Source organism: Nanorana parkeri, unplaced genomic scaffold (assembly GCF_000935625.1).
Source record: "Nanorana parkeri isolate BGI_ZX_2015 unplaced genomic scaffold, ASM93562v1 scaffold67, whole genome shotgun sequence".
Taxonomy (NCBI): Eukaryota; Metazoa; Chordata; class Amphibia; order Anura; family Dicroglossidae; genus Nanorana; species Nanorana parkeri.
In genome coordinates, this window is record NW_017306335.1 from 854,191 (window position 1) to 871,559 (window position 17,369).

At 45.0% G+C, this 17,369-nt stretch overlaps 1 protein-coding gene across 1 annotated transcript in view; it reads right to left on the reverse strand.

Annotated features, from left to right (window-relative positions):
- Nucleotides 1-17,369, reverse strand: part of B4GALNT3 (beta-1,4-N-acetyl-galactosaminyltransferase 3) — a 56,539-nt gene that overhangs the window by 1,206 nt on the left and 37,964 nt on the right. The window contains exons 6-18 of the mRNA XM_018576419.1: nt 17,176-17,243; nt 15,807-15,885; nt 15,040-15,115; nt 13,187-13,315; nt 8,409-8,518; nt 7,236-7,336; nt 5,857-5,918; nt 3,841-5,605; nt 2,929-3,230; nt 2,157-2,310; nt 1,902-1,974; nt 1,561-1,714; nt 1,058-1,184 (exon numbers count right to left, since the gene is read on the reverse strand). Of these exons, the coding sequence (XP_018431921.1) occupies nt 1,058-1,184; nt 1,561-1,714; nt 1,902-1,974; nt 2,157-2,310; nt 2,929-3,230; nt 3,841-5,605; nt 5,857-5,918; nt 7,236-7,336; nt 8,409-8,518; nt 13,187-13,315; nt 15,040-15,115; nt 15,807-15,885; nt 17,176-17,243 (3,200 nt within the window). The remainder of the gene's footprint in view (nt 1-1,057; nt 1,185-1,560; nt 1,715-1,901; nt 1,975-2,156; nt 2,311-2,928; nt 3,231-3,840; nt 5,606-5,856; nt 5,919-7,235; nt 7,337-8,408; nt 8,519-13,186; nt 13,316-15,039; nt 15,116-15,806; nt 15,886-17,175; nt 17,244-17,369) is intronic.

Sequence of the window (17,369 nt, forward strand, 5' to 3'; positions counted from 1 at the left end):
AACTCTTGAATGTAAGGCCTCATTCACACTGGAATCGGCCGGCATGTACAGCTCCGTCCTCCGTGCAGGGCCGTATCAAGCAGCTCCCGGGACGGACAGGTGCTGCGTGTGATTAGTACGCAGCCCCTGTCCTTCTCTATGGGACTACGCAGCCGTATTCCCCTACGCTCACCTCAAGTGCAAGTCCGTAGAGGTGCGTGTTTCCTGGCTCGGACGCAGACAGGATCCATCCTGTCAGCGTACGAGTACGCTCAACCGCAAGGCCGTGCTGGGCGTACGGCCGCGTAGTCCCATAGAGAAGGACAGGGGCTGCGTACTAATCACACGCAGCACCTGTCCGTCCCGGGAGCTGCTTGATACGGCCCTGCACGCAGCACGGAGCTGTACGCGCCGGCCGATTCCCGTGTGAATGAGGCCTAAGTGTTTTGCGCCTTCTTCGCAAGAGTGATACAGGAGACTCATTGCATTTTTTTGTTACACACTACAAAGTGCTTTGGCAAATTGTAGAGATCAATCTGTCTTAGTCTCTTGACAGTAAAGGAAGGAATAGTTCAGATTTTTATTTTAAAAGACCATTTAGGCGACATTGGTTTGTCAGGTGATCTCAGTTAGTAAATGGTGGTGATCACCAGCTTGGCGTTGATGCGTTCTGAGAAGACTATACCAGAATGTTGCAGTTCACTGTGCATTGGCACAGCTGCTTGTAATCCACTTTAGGAGTATGCTGTACACATAACAGGGAGCCAACACTGCAGCTGAACTGATAAGCAATGTCAGCCTAGGAAATGGAATGCCTGTGGGTACACTTTGCTTGTATAATTTAAATGAAAAAAGGACATATAAAAGAAAGGACTCAACTTTTCAAAATTACAGGTACATGCGCAACAACATATTGCTTGTGTTAATTGTTAGAGTTTAGGTTTAGATACACTTTAAAATCCAAATTGCAGGCCATAGCCCTGCCACTAGTGGACGTCAATATGCTCATGTTGCTAATATTTCAGGGCTTTCCTGTATTGTCCCCCATCTCAATAGATCCAAATTCAAGCCCCCTTACCGGTCTAGGAGTTCCCAGTCTTCTCCTCCCCATCGTTCCCGAAATTCTTCTGTATTCATCCCTCCAATACGTTCCAGATCTGATTTATATATACCCAGCAGTCCAAATCCATTTACCTCCCAAAAACCTGTGAGGAATCACAAAGACAGCGTTTCCTGAGAAGGTGAAACAGTCTATCAATAATGTAACTGGCTCAGTGTTCTCTGAGGAACATGCCAGTTATATAAATGTATAATAATAATAATGTGTTACTGGGGTGGGACATTAGAGTATAAGCTCCGGTTTGAAGACTGATGAATGGTTCGGTTCCCTGCTCCATCCATATTAAAGAAAACATTTTGGCTGTAGTTAGGTTTCAAAGATTATTACAAAAACAGAATTTCCAAATTGCCCAACTGGAGATTTATTCGATTATCTTTGCTGAGATTATCCTTTGACATTAACCAGTGGGAGATATTCCGCAGACACAACACATTCCCTGATATCTCACATTTGACCCTCACCTTCAGGCCAGGTTGGAGTTCCACCACACTTCAGTCTCATGATCATGGGAGCGTACACCATTTTGCCCTCGATGGTGTGTGTGCGTATTAAATCGACGATGGATGGAGGGAAGTGCATGTGAAGGTCACACAGGAAGAGGATGCTGTGCGAATTCTGCAAGAAACAAAGATGATCAGGCTTCCCTAAAATCCCGCTCTATTGTAATTAAACTATCTACATTCACTGGATTTAGAAGCCAGCCTATAATACCAAGACAAACCTCACTAGACCTTGATAGTGTGAATAAAGTTTTATTTTCAATTGACAGAATCTTCACTTGGTTACTTCTTATGTCACTCACCTTCACTAGATCAGCTCCAGCCTGTAGCCCCAAAGAGCGCTCAAAATTCCCCTCCAATCTCACATACTGGTAACTGCAGGAGGAGAGCACAGAGCTTAGGGACAATAGGATACCATGCTGGAAATATGAAGTCTGCATCATGCAAGTCTTTATCTGACTCTTATTTCCTGAAATACTCTGCAAGGAGTCTCCCATACTTATGAATTCAGAAGCCCCTATTGTCACTTCTTTTAGTGATCTTGCTGGTCACCTCACCTGGGAAGTTGGGACTGTTTTAGAGCTGCCTCTACATCCAAGTCGGTGCTGCTGAAGTCCACAATAATAACGCTGAAGTAGGGATCCATTGTGCTGCGGTGTATAACTTCCATGTCCTCTATAAACTTTAGAACCCATCGAGCCTGGTTCTTCACTAGCAGAAACAAATATCTTACAGTCACACCTTCCACCGAGCACCAACAGCTGCATTTAAAGAACTATATACTTACAAATGAGTCAATTTGCATAATAATAATAAGGGATACTTAACTATAATCTCATGTAGAGTTAAATCAAGTTCTCTGCAGAATTTCCCCATTCTTGGACTACCCTGCACGGCTGTCTCATTTTTTTTTTCCCACGTGTAGGCGACATCATGATGGAGAGTTGAAAAGCCTTGCAATGACCTCAAGCTATCAGCAGACCGTAACAGACTAGTGTATCTCTAGCAGATGCGCTTCTTCCAATGCTCATAGACAAGGAAGATAATGTGACCTATGCCATGGCACATAGGTCAACTGATCAGAGCATACCACAAGTATTTATTTATTTTTAGACGTTATTGTTCAGAAGTAAAACCTGACAGAGGTTCTAATCTTACTGTACATTCAAGAACTTTCCCCTCACTTCCTCGACCAGTGAGGGGAAATTTTCCCACTGAGAACACAGACAACCTGACAGAGGTTCTAATCCTCTCCCAACCCATAAAAATGAAAAGAAAAGTCTTGGCTGGCATATAGGTCACAAAATCCATTATGGTTAACCACCTCACCTGGTACTATAATGTACACCAAAGCGCGGGGGTTCCAGGCTAGCCCTGTTGGCCAACACAGTTCCGTCAACTTCTCGCTTGCCATCAGTCTCAGGCGTGGCCCCCACATAATTTTCTTCATGTCCCTTTCTTGCTCACGCTGTTCTTGAGTCAGCCCAGTCCAATTCGGGGCAAATACATACTGAGAAAATCTTAGGACACGATTAGACCTATCAGAGAGTTCAAGTTCCAAGAAATAGCGGCTCCCTCTCACATAGTCTAGGCGTTTCTCAATGTTAATGATGCGCTGGAGTTTGTACATTCTGACAAAAAATACAAAAGATAAATGTTTTAGGTGAGAGCTAGCATTACAAAAAATTAGCTACAAACCTCTAGCCATACTATTTTCCAGCTGTAGATATACAAGTCATTCAGATAGCCAGCACCTTTTTAAAATGAAGTATGGCTAATAGGACTTGGCTTTTGAGTGTGATCTTGTATACTATCAGGTGGTAAAATATATCAGAATTCCAAACTTTTTTACAACCTTGCCAGGTATTTTCTTTTTTGCTGTCCTGTTGGAGGCATTTACCTTCATTCTTTGTCTTGGAGACACAACAGAAAGAGAGAGGAAATATTTCCAAAGTGAGTGGAAATCCCCACTGGAACAGGTGTCCTCATTGGAAGATTTCCCATCACCTCCTGTTCTGGTACCAATGGTATAATTCTCACATTGGTCACCAGGACAGATAGATAGAGATTCAATGGCTTAACGCAGCGTCTTCATGGTTTTTGCTGCTGGTTTAGCTCTACATTTGTATATTCTTTATTTACATTTTGGGATAGACCTGTCTTATTTCCTATAAATACCCCACATCCCCCTTCTACACTTTACTCCATAAAACTAATCTGGTACTTGCCCTAAGTCCTCACCCTCGGTTCCACTGGTTCAATCGTTTCATGAAAGCCCCAACTATGCTCAAGGCTTCATTCTCTTTCAACTGCAGGTTTCCGGAAGTGTTGCATTGAAGATCAATGTAGTCAGACCTCAATACCTGAAAGTCTGTTTGACGCACATTAAAGGTCTGGTTCCAGAAAACAGGTTTCTCAAACTCAAATGGGTACTTAAGCTCTTGCTCTTCATCCTCATCTTCGTCATTATTTTCCTGGGATTGGGCTTCTCCTCCATCTTGTGGGTTTTGATTGCTGCGGTCCTGATTTCCCTCATTTGGTCTATGTAGTTCTGGAGCAGGAAGTATCAGTCTATTATTTGTTTTCCACAATAGATCTTGCTTTTCCCCGTCATTTTGTTTTTGGTCACCGTCATTCGATTTACTACTCTGTTTTCTGTTACCACGAGCCCCAGGTACTCCGTGTTCTTCTTGAACAAAGCTTTTCCTGTTACTGTGATCAGGTTTACCGAGTTCTCCTTCATCTTTACCTTGTTCTTCCCCTTGGTTAATCTTTTTATCCAAAACTTCTTCACGGTTTTGTCTTTTTACATTTCTTTGTTCAAGACCCAGCTTTTTACTGTTATCTACCAAAGGAGCTCCTTGTCCCTTTCCGTAAAGTTCACGTCCCTGTTTGCTAACCGTAGTTGAAACATGAAGCCTGTTCTTCATTACTAGGATGTCTTGTCTTTTACTTTTAATATCTTCAAACTCTTGTGTTTTATTACTGTATAGATGTTCATTTTGAGATTCTTGCTCTGTTTGTCCATTATAAAAGGCCCTCTTACGTCTTTCATCCCATTCCAATTTACCCTGATCAAATTCAGGTGTCTGATTTTTCCTCACATCCTGTCCGCTATCATGTGGCTTCCCATGGTAGATCTCAGACTTTGGAATCTTCTTATCATCAAAGTCTCCATTAAATTTGGGTCCTGTGCTCTGGTTTCTGGCATGTTTAGCTTTGACCTGCTTCTTCCACTTATCAGGAATTTCAGTTCTTTGTCTTGTCTCCTCAGCAAAATGATCCTGCTGCCTAGAATCTTCCTTGTTTACCCTACCCATCTTAAGACCTTGGTCATTATCATTTATGTTTTGCCTACTGCTTTTCCTTTGAAAGTCTTCCTTCTTAGGGTACCCCTTGCTACTGTTTTGTGGATCTTTTTGGAAAATCACCTTGTTAGCAAAGGCTGCTTTATTTAATACTAGATCATCCACTGTAGACATCATACTTTGTCTTTCAGGGTTTGATACATTCTTCAGGTCATATTTCATTGACTTTGTTGCTTCTTTTTGCCTTTCTCTATTTTTCTTCTTCCAGTTTCTCTGCTGTACATCTGAAATGTTTGTCTGCACCTTGTTTTCAGGCTGGTTAAGGTCATGTTTTACTTTGGCTCGATGTTGGCGTCTATGCTTGCGAGTTTTCATGCCACCAGGAGTTGTTGTTTTTTTGATCTGCCTCTCAGCTTTGGGTAGCGGATTAGAGTCATGATTTGAGATAACCAAGTCTGGATTATTGTTATACACTGTGTTTAAGTTGTTAGAGAGAGAAAGTGCTTGGTCCTGAGCATTTACAGGTATCCGGGGCGTAGGCTGTCCTTCCTCAGTCTCTGCAGCAAGGAAAAGTTTCCTCTGTTTAATGATTTCATCTTCGCTAGGCTCCTCCCTGTCCTCCTGCTCGCCGTTATCTACCATCTGATAACTTGTGTCCTCATACTGGAAATCAGACGGGTTATAGTCATCCGACCAACCTATTCAACAACATAAAGAAAGTCATTGCATAATTTGACATACTATTTATGTATCCTGTGTATCTTGTATAATTTCAAGGAAGAAGGGAAAGAAGCAAGGAAGGGGAAGGAAGAGAGGAAGGAAGCTTTGCAGAAAAGGACTCTGTTTCCCAAATCCCTGTATATTGTAATAATGGTTACTGCCACAACAAAAAGTAAGAAAACACCTATATTACTTTTAATACAGTGCTGATAAAATTCACATTGCATACCAGGATGATCAACAGGTCTGGATTTTGGATGTTTGACTTCCATATATTTGTTATATTTCAATCTGAAAGATAATAAAGACAAGGATTTGCATTCTGGGAATTTAAAAACATCCTTAAAGAATATAAATGTAACAATATTAATATTAAAGAAGACCAGGATATTGGCCTCACATGTTTATCCATACCCGATTATCATTTTAGGAAATCTACAGCCCTTTCTGTGACAAAAGAATTTACTTTGATTGCATCCCTATACGCACAGTTGTGGCCACTTCTCCTTCTCCTCAGCTAGTCATGGACTAGTGTAGATTGCATCAAGAGAAAAATATTTTCCTCTACATTAGTTACCAATCAATGATGTGTAATGGATAGAGGTTGGACAAAGACACAAGTTTGTGAGGGTTTTAGAACACATTCGTTGTTTTCCATTCCAACGGTTGCTGCCAGTGAATCTGAATATTCCTTTTATTATTATTATAATTAGGAATGCACCAATACTGGTATTTTGGTACCGAGTACGAGTACTGATAATGTTTTTTCGATACAAGCCGGGCAGCGTGTAAAGAATCGCCACCCGGCTTCCCGATTAACAAGGAAGTCCCCTCTTATTTTGGCATGTCCAGCCTGTCACCCCCCGGGGGCCTCTCCAGCCAGAACGCGGCCTTCCTCCGGTACCCGGCCAGAGCCATCTGGCCGGCCAATCAGGAAGCTGGGCACTGTGTAATGATGTGACTGATCGGCCGGGAGGTCAGCTCCATGCTCCCTCGTCATGAGATGACGAGGAGCATGAAGCCAGCTTCCCGGCCAATCAGCATGCTGGGCGCTGCCTCATTACACAACGTCCGGCTTCCTGATTGGCCAGCTTCCCGACCAATCAGGAAGCTGGGCAGCACATCATTACACGCAGCCCGGCTTCCTGATTGGCCGGGAAGTTGGCTCCATGCTCTCTCGTCACAAGTGACGAGAGAGCATGGAGCCGCTTCCCGGCCAATCAGGAAACCGGGCAGCATGTAATGACACCCTGCCCGGCTTTCTGATACAGGAAGTACTTGTGCTAGGCATCGGAGCATTTGGGCGAGTACGAGTACTCGACCCAAATACTAGTATCGATATCTGTGCCGATAACGAGTATCGGTGCATCGCTAATTATAGTACAGGATTTATATAGCGCCAACAGTTTGTGCAGCACTTTACAATATAAGGGAGACATTACAGTTACAATACAACTCAAGACAAGATGGTAAGGAGGGCCCTGCCCGTGAGGGCTTACAATCTAAAAGGGAGGGGCAAGTAATACATGAAGATATTTTAAACCAGTATACTAATTTGACTATCACTCCAAGGCTGATATTATAGAATGTAGAGGTGGTTTGTCCTACCTGCTGGAGTATCTTGTGTTCTCCTGGTACATGCACTCATTCTCCTTTTCCATGTGGCTGAGCCGGGTGTAGTCATTGGGGTAAACATAAGTTAGCCGGACCTGAATACATGGAGGGATGATGACAGTGATTAAGGGGAACTATAGTCTTTTTGATGTTTTTTAGATATGCAAGTGAACAAGGTCATCTTAAAAGGAAACATAGTTACATAGTAACATAATGTATTTTAAGTAAATAAATATTTTGACTTTTTATTGCACTGTTATAATCATTTTGATACAACTCTTACTTTTACAAGTTTGCAGAACTTTTGTAAATTGTATAATACATATATAACTCTACAGATTAGCCACTGGAGGGAGCTCTCAGTAGCTCAGTGCAATTATTCTGTGTCTCTCACTTGTTGAGATATCAGCTACACAGTTATTTTTGTATTCTGACAGTGGCCTCCTTCAGAATAAAAAAACAAAAAACAGATAGCACGGGAATGAATAGCTAGGCTGCTATTGGCCATTTCAAAAAGAGAACTTTAGGTCCTCCTCTGCTGATTGACAGCAGCAGTGGGTGGGTGCAATAGCCAGCCTGCTATTGGCTACTGGAATTTGAAGTGGCCAATAGCAGCCTAGCTATTCCTTCCCCTGCTGGTTTTTTTTTTGGTGGACAGCAGGGGATCCTGGAAAGGTTTACTCTGCTAGATAGTTTCTCTTGCGGGCGTCAGGGAGCCGCTATCATATAGCAGTAGACTCCTGGAATGTCTGGGAGAGCTGGGATGTCTGCTGTACTGTATTTATGGAGGAATAGTGTTGTTTCCTGATTTAATCTCGCCAGATCTTCCGAAAGCTTCCATACCCTTTACTGCACTAAACATACATGTTGCAGTGCACTGCAATTCATTCTGACTAGCACCCCAACCCACATATACTGCATCGAACAATGCACCTGTACTTCAGTGTACTACAATGTACAAGTGCTGATCTGCAATCTCCAAAAGAAGCAACCGTATATTTTTATGCATATTACGGTTTCTAAAGGGGCCAGTCACAGCAAACGAATCAAGGCACTATAATAAGCATGTTAAGTACACTTATAGCTGGGCCAATAGGGTCTAGTCATCAGCCATGACAGTACTCACACTAGCCCCCTCTCCTTTTTTTTCTGTCTGCAGCTACTTACAAATTGCAGGCCCTGGTATCGCTGAAGGGGGTAACCATCTACCAGGTAGCTGGGTCTATACGCACAGTTGGGTAGGACACTTTGCAGCCGATGCAACGGCAGAAGTGGCACTGGAATATAGAGAGAGGCAACATTATATTGAGGCAATATCACTGATATTCATAACATCTAAAGGGAGACAACTTGATTTTCATAGTACAAGAAATCGTCTACAATGTATATTTTACATTAAAAATAATGTAACTGTCATATTTATAATTATTTATTATCCCTTGCGTCTCATGTGTTGTATTTCTTGTTGGAAGTCCCTAAAATTACTCCCTCTCCATTCTAATCGGATTACTTACAGTTTATACAGTAGGTCCTCTATGGGACCTCAGCAAGGAGGGCACCAGTCAGGCACTGCAGCAGCACTGACAGGAGTAGATGGCAGAGTGATGGCCCATCACTGTGCTGCTGCTCTTTCTTTGTCCAATCAGCAAGCTGGAGGCTCTGCTGCTGCTACTGCAGGTGACGTACAGCATATGGCTGTGCTGTCTGGCAGTCAGGGCCGGATTTCCCACAAGGCCAACCGAGGCCCGGCTTTGGGGCAGCAGGGAGTAGAGTGGCAGCAGGGGTGTGGAAATTCCTATCTCCCCATGCCTGGGCACCGGGCGTAGGGTTGCCACCTTTTCTTCAAGCGAAACCCGAACACTCAAGCGACGCACGGAATTTTTTTGGGGAGAATGAGTGGGGGCTTATTCATATGTAAATAGCGCTGCCCATTCCTATGTAAATATCCCAGTTGAGACTATTTTCAATGGGGGTCGGTAACTCTTATTTTAATTTTGGTTGCCCCAAGTCTGCCTGACATCTTGTGTCCGGGTTTCTGCTGCCATGAAACCCGGACACAGCATTCAAAACCCGAACTGTCCGGGTGAATCCTGGACAGGTGGCAACCCTAACCGGGCGGGTAGTGGTTTTCTACATTTAGCTCTGCTTTGGGCATGCAGATGTACAGCAGGGAAGCCGCCACTTGTTTTGTACATGTGATCTCTGCGATGTCGCCAAGATCACTTGTATGCAGCCCGCATACAGGGGGGCGCATTGAGGAACCTGGCATTGGGGCAGCAGAGAGAGTAAATCCGTCCCTGCTGGCAGTGATGTTCGGATTACAAAACTGGCTGCACATTTAGCAGGTAACACAACTTACATATACTGAATGTATCTGAAAAGTGTATTTAGCCGCCTGTCAGAAGTTTAGTCCTCTACTATCAGCTGACACAGTATAAGCAGGAATTTTCACGTAACATTGGTCATCTTATTCTTCTCCCAGAACCTCCCACCCCCAGAACCTTTAGAGGAAGCCCTGCCATAGTCACCTTTGTAGAATGTGTCTCTCGGGTCCGGTTTCAGTATATCTGCAGGGTGGTGGTTGGAGCCTTGGCTGTAGTGACTTGCCTTGCTCTTTGGGGTCTGGGATGTGTCCCCCAGGGGTAGGTTAGATTCATCTGTGGACAGAAGGTCAGAGAGGTGAAATGACTCTGCAGGGAAGATGAACTGGACTGTGGAAGAATTCATTGACAAGCAGATAGATAGGCTGTTATAATACAGAGATAGGTAGCTTTACTATTCACTTTGGAGGGTTGGCCATGACTGGCAGAATTGGTTGAAAAAAGGGTTGGAGTCAAGACATTATGGAGAACCTTTAGGGGGGAGAGTGAGGTATTAACCCCCCTTCCCCGTTCCTTATTTCAGTTTTTGGACAGGCTGCATAATTAACGGTAATAATCAGGTTTTCAAAACTATTTGGTGTACACAAAGCCCAGCTGACTTAGCCGAAATTTGAGCATTGTGTGCCCCATTGGCATCACTCTTTAACTGACAATTGACTTGCTGAAGAAGCAGGTCTGAAAATTCTTGGCCAGTCAGCTGCAGTCACTGCTCAGGTATTCTGAAATCACACCTGCTGCTGTCAGAATACAATAGCTGTTTAGCATAGACGAGGAGGGCTGAACAAGAAAAGATCGATAAGTGTCTGGCCAACTTAACTCTCCTTTTCTGAAATACTCTGTGCTGGTGGAGGACTCTGCTCCTTCCTCAATCTAACTTTCTTTTCCTGAAATAGTCTGCACTGCTAGAGGACTCTGCTCCTTCATCTTACTCTCCTCTTCTGACATACTCTGCACTGCTGGAGGACTCTGCTCCTTCCTCCATCTAACTCTCCTCTCCTGGAATACTCTGCACTGCTGAAGGACTCTGTTCCTTCCTCCATCTAACTCTCCTCACCTGAAATACTCTGCACTGCCGGAGGACTCTGCTCCTTCATCCATCTAACTCTCCTCACCTGAAATACTCTGCACTGCTGGAGGACTCTGCTCCTTCCTCTATCCAACTCTCCTGAAATACTTTGCACTGCTAGAGGACTGTGCCGGAAATTAAGACAGTGGGTGCTGCTGTCAGCACCCTTTCAGCCGGCCTCCCTAGATCAGCTAAATGAGCCTGTCTGAAAATCTTTGTACGAGCAGAGCCTGCAACCAATGACCTGTCGGCTCAGTTCAGGTATTCTGACAGCAGCCGTCAGCCACTGTCAGAATACAAGAGAAACAGCTGGGATTCTGCGATCAACGCACTTGTAGTATTGATGGCGAAATCTGCTCTTTTTTTTTTCGTTCAGCCTGCGGGCTGAGCGAAAAAAATAGAGCAGTGTATGGCTAGCTTAACTCTCCTCTCCTGAAATACTCTGCACTGCTGGAGGACTCTGCTCTTTCCTCTATCTAACTCTCCTCTCCTGAAATACTCTGCTCTGCTGGAGGACTCTGCTCCTTCCTCCATCTAACTCTCCTCTCCTGAAATTCTCTGCTCTGCTGGAGGACTCGGCTCCTTCCTCCATCTAACTCTCCTCTCCTGAAATACTCTGCTCTGCTGGAGGACTCGGCTCCTTCCTCCATCTAACTCTCCTCTCCTGAAATACTCTGCACTGCTGGAGGACTCTGCTCCTTCCTCTATCTAACTCTTCTCTCCTGAAATACTCTGCACTGCTGGAGGACTCTGCTCCTTCTTCTATCTAACTCTCCTCTCCTGAAATACTCTGCACTGCTGGAGGACTCTGCTCCTTCTTCTATCTAACTCTCCTCTCCTGATGTACTCTGCACTGCTGGAGGACTCAGCTCCTTCCTCTATCTAACTCTCCTCTCCTGAAATACATACCTTACATATGACACATGGCACTTACTTGAGAAAAGCGACAATAATTTTGATTCTATCAGTGTGAAACGGGCTAAAGGGACTGCTTGCCGGAGTTGCCGCCACTGTGAGAGATGATGAAAGGAATAAGAGACAAATATATTACTTCTGATAGACAAAATAATAAAAGAATCCTTGAAGTTACACAAACTGATCTCTAAGCACTAGTTCATATCCTGGTAAGGTAAGTGAGCCCTGAAAACTTGTGAGAACCCTCAATAATGGGTGCAGTAGATGTGCAGACCCAGGAACTTCATGCAGAGATAATTGGAACCCCTCATAATAGGTACAGGAGGTGTGCAGACCTGGGAACTCCAAGCAGAGACAGTTGGAACCCCTCATAATGGGCACAGCATGGGGGGGGGGGCAGACCCAGAAACTTAGTGCAGGGTTGGTAAGAACCCCTCATAATATTTTACATTAAAAATAATGTAACTGTCATATTTATAATTATTTATTATCCCTTGCGTCTCATGTGTTGTATTTCTTGTTGGAAGTCCCTAAAATTACTCCCTCTCCATTCTAATCGGATTACTTACAGTTTATACAGTAGGTCCTCTATGGGACCTCAGCAAGGAGGGCACCAGTCAGGCACTGCAGCAGCACTGACAGGAGTAGATGGCAGAGTGATGGCCCATCACTGTGCTGCTGCTCTTTCTTTGTCCAATCAGCAAGCTGGAGGCTCTGCTGCTGCTACTGCAGGTGACGTACAGCATATGGCTGTGCTGTCTGGCAGTCAGGGCCGGATTTCCCACAAGGCCAACCGAGGCCCGGCTTTGGGGCAGCAGGGAGTAGAGTGGCAGCAGGGGTGTGGAAATTCCTATCTCCCCATGCCTGGGCACCGGGCGTAGGGTTGCCACCTTTTCTTCAAGCGAAACCCGAACACTCAAGCGACGCACGGAATTTTTTTGGGGAGAATGAGTGGGGGCTTATTCATATGTAAATAGCGCTGCCCATTCCTATGTAAATATCCCAGTTGAGACTATTTTCAATGGGGGTCGGTAACTCTTATTTTAATTTTGGTTGCCCCAAGTCTGCCTGACATCTTGTGTCCGGGTTTCTGCTGCCATGAAACCCGGACACAGCATTCAAAACCCGAACTGTCCGGGTGAATCCTGGACAGGTGGCAACCCTAACCGGGCGGGTAGTGGTTTTCTACATTTAGCTCTGCTTTGGGCATGCAGATGTACAGCAGGGAAGCCGCCACTTGTTTTGTACATGTGATCTCTGCGATGTCGCCAAGATCACTTGTATGCAGCCCGCATACAGGGGGGCGCATTGAGGAACCTGGCATTGGGGCAGCAGAGAGAGTAAATCCGTCCCTGCTGGCAGTGATGTTCGGATTACAAAACTGGCTGCACATTTAGCAGGTAACACAACTTACATATACTGAATGTATCTGAAAAGTGTATTTAGCCGCCTGTCAGAAGTTTAGTCCTCTACTATCAGCTGACACAGTATAAGCAGGAATTTTCACGTAACATTGGTCATCTTATTCTTCTCCCAGAACCTCCCACCCCCAGAACCTTTAGAGGAAGCCCTGCCATAGTCACCTTTGTAGAATGTGTCTCTCGGGTCCGGTTTCAGTATATCTGCAGGGTGGTGGTTGGAGCCTTGGCTGTAGTGACTTGCCTTGCTCTTTGGGGTCTGGGATGTGTCCCCCAGGGGTAGGTTAGATTCATCTGTGGACAGAAGGTCAGAGAGGTGAAATGACTCTGCAGGGAAGATGAACTGGACTGTGGAAGAATTCATTGACAAGCAGATAGATAGGCTGTTATAATACAGAGATAGGTAGCTTTACTATTCACTTTGGAGGGTTGGCCATGACTGGCAGAATTGGTTGAAAAAAGGGTTGGAGTCAAGACATTATGGAGAACCTTTAGGGGGGAGAGTGAGGTATTAACCCCCCTTCCCCGTTCCTTATTTCAGTTTTTGGACAGGCTGCATAATTAACGGTAATAATCAGGTTTTCAAAACTATTTGGTGTACACAAAGCCCAGCTGACTTAGCCGAAATTTGAGCATTGTGTGCCCCATTGGCATCACTCTTTAACTGACAATTGACTTGCTGAAGAAGCAGGTCTGAAAATTCTTGGCCAGTCAGCTGCAGTCACTGCTCAGGTATTCTGAAATCACACCTGCTGCTGTCAGAATACAATAGCTGTTTAGCATAGACGAGGAGGGCTGAACAAGAAAAGATCGATAAGTGTCTGGCCAACTTAACTCTCCTTTTCTGAAATACTCTGTGCTGGTGGAGGACTCTGCTCCTTCCTCAATCTAACTTTCTTTTCCTGAAATAGTCTGCACTGCTAGAGGACTCTGCTCCTTCATCTTACTCTCCTCTTCTGACATACTCTGCACTGCTGGAGGACTCTGCTCCTTCCTCCATCTAACTCTCCTCTCCTGGAATACTCTGCACTGCTGAAGGACTCTGTTCCTTCCTCCATCTAACTCTCCTCACCTGAAATACTCTGCACTGCCGGAGGACTCTGCTCCTTCATCCATCTAACTCTCCTCACCTGAAATACTCTGCACTGCTGGAGGACTCTGCTCCTTCCTCTATCCAACTCTCCTGAAATACTTTGCACTGCTAGAGGACTGTGCCGGAAATTAAGACAGTGGGTGCTGCTGTCAGCACCCTTTCAGCCGGCCTCCCTAGATCAGCTAAATGAGCCTGTCTGAAAATCTTTGTACGAGCAGAGCCTGCAACCAATGACCTGTCGGCTCAGTTCAGGTATTCTGACAGCAGCCGTCAGCCACTGTCAGAATACAAGAGAAACAGCTGGGATTCTGCGATCAACGCACTTGTAGTATTGATGGCGAAATCTGCTCTTTTTTTTTTCGTTCAGCCTGCGGGCTGAGCGAAAAAAATAGAGCAGTGTATGGCTAGCTTAACTCTCCTCTCCTGAAATACTCTGCACTGCTGGAGGACTCTGCTCTTTCCTCTATCTAACTCTCCTCTCCTGAAATACTCTGCTCTGCTGGAGGACTCTGCTCCTTCCTCCATCTAACTCTCCTCTCCTGAAATACTCTGCTCTGCTGGAGGACTCTGCTCCTTCCTCCATCTAACTCTCCTCTCCTGAAATACTCTGCTCTGCTGGAGGACTCTGCTCCTTCCTCCATCTAACTCTCCTCTCCTGAAATACTCTGCTCTGCTGGAGGACTCTGCTCCTTCCTCCATCTAACTCTCCTCTCCTGAAATACTCTGCTCTGCTGGAGGACTCTGCTCCTTCCTCCATCTAACTCTCCTCTCCTGAAATACTCTGCACTGCTGGAGGACTCTGCTCCTTCTTCTATCTAACTCTCCTCTCCTGATGTACTCTGCACTGCTGGAGGACTCAGCTCCTTCCTCTATCTAACTCTCCTCTCCTGAAATACATACCTTACATATGACACATGGCACTTACTTGAGAAAAGCGACAATAATTTTGATTCTATCAGTGTGAAACGGGCTAAAGGGACTGCTTGCCGGAGTTGCCGCCACTGTGAGAGATGATGAAAGGAATAAGAGACAAATATATTACTTCTGATAGACAAAATAATAAAAGAATCCTTGAAGTTACACAAACTGATCTCTAAGCACTAGTTCATATCCTGGTAAGGTAAGTGAGCCCTGAAAACTTGTGAGAACCCTCAATAATGGGTGCAGTAGATGTGCAGACCCAGGAACTTCATGCAGAGATAATTGGAACCCCTCATAATAGGTACAGGAGGTGTGCAGACCTGGGAACTCCAAGCAGAGACAGTTGGAACCCCTCATAATGGGCACAGCATGGGGGGGGGGGCAGACCCAGAAACTTAGTGCAGGGTTGGTAAGAACCCCTCATAAACGGCAGAGCAGGTATGCAGACCTGGGATCTCAGCTTAGGGATGGTGGGAGACCCTTTATAATGGGCTCAGCAGGTGTGCAAACCATGGAGCTCAGCATAGGGATGTTGGGGACCCCTCATAATGAGCACAGCATAGGGGCAGAACTGGGAACTCACCATAGAGTCTCCCAGTGATAGAAAAAACTTAAATAGAGATATATTGAATTCTGTACAACTGGGGTATGAGATAGAAGTCTGGCAAGTGCTGTTTTTAGTCTTTGGTCATTCCTAATGCCTTTTGTCATGTACTGGACTATAACAAGAAGAACATCACAAAGGCTCCACATATCAAAATCCCCCCTTACCGCGAGCTCCACGTGGTCTGTGCCAGAATCGTCCTGCTTGTGTAAAAGTTCAAAGTAATACCGCTTAGAAGACGACAGCCTGTAAAGGAAAAGGTACAAGATAGAAATTAACATACGCTTTTTAAAGGGTAACACCATCCCCTGATCTATGATAGCTAAGTGTAGTGATGTGAATTATGCTTTATCCTCCACACAGAATTTTTGCTCCGTAGAGTTCTGCCTCCTGACAGATATAATCTACTTGACCTCTAAACAACAGGACGCAGAAAGTGCACATTTGCTGGGATGCAAAATTTAGATCTTTGGACAAAGAACAAGAGGTAAGAGCAATACAAATAGGGATATTTGCCCATTCCCCAATCAAGAGTTCAGGGTTTGTTGACTTCAGCTGCCAACTGGATATAGTTAAAAAAAATTCAACCGTATGTCAAATTGCTACATATATAATTTACAAATATGCACATTCCACAATGGTGAGATTCCCACATGGTGGCTAGTATCTCTGTCCCTTCATCACTGGTGGAATTTCCCGGTACTAGTTTGTGTCCCCGCCCCACCCAGAATGGTGAGATTTCCTCTGCAGTAGTTTGTGTCTCTGCCCCTCCCACAATGGAGAGATTTCCCCCAGTAGTTTGTGTCCCTGCCCCTCTCACAATGGTGAGATTTCCCTGCAGTAGTTTGTGTCTCTGCCACTCCCACAATGGTAAAATTTCTCAGCAATAATTTGTGTCCCTGCCCCTTCCACAATGGTGGAATTTCCCAACACTAGTTTGTGTCTCTGCCCCTCCCACAATGGTGAGATTTCCCTGCAGTAGTTTGTGTCTCTGCCCCTCCCACAATGGTGAGATTTCCCTGAAGTAGTTTGTGTCTCTGCCTCTCGCACAATGATGAGATTTCCCACCAGTAGTTTGTGTCTCTGCTCCTCCCATGATGGTGAGATTTCCCTACAGTGGTTTGTGTCTCTGCCCCTCCCACAATGGTGAGATTTCCCCCCAGTAGTTTGTGTCTCTGCTCCTCCCACAATGGTGAGATTTCCCTACAGTGGTTTGTGTCTCATCCTCTCCCACAATGGTGAGATTTCCCCCCAGTAATTTGTGTCTCTGCCCCTCCCACAATGCTAGTATTCCCTGCAGGAGTTTGTGTCTCTGCCCCTCCCACAATGGTGAGATTTTCCCCCAGTAGTTTGTGTCTCTGCCCCTCCCACAACAGTGAGGTTTTCCATGAACAGTTTGAGTCCTGTGGTGATCCAGGACAGGGAATGATGCCTGGGGAATATTTTAACATTTGCCTTTCACTACTGGCACAGTGTAATGTCCCTCTAATGATAGAAATAGTAGCACAGTATAAAGCGGACCAGTCTAATTCTCACCTGACAGTCTTGGAGACCTGTTCCTGGAATTTTCCAAACTCTCCTGGAGCTGTCCACTGTCTTCCTGCCTGGAGAGACCATGCTTTCAGACAAATTCAAGCAAAAACTGAGAAGATTCTGGGAAAGGGGGCATTCAGATTTACGAATCCATATAAATTCAAAATCTTTTTGATAACGAAATTCGGATGCATCTG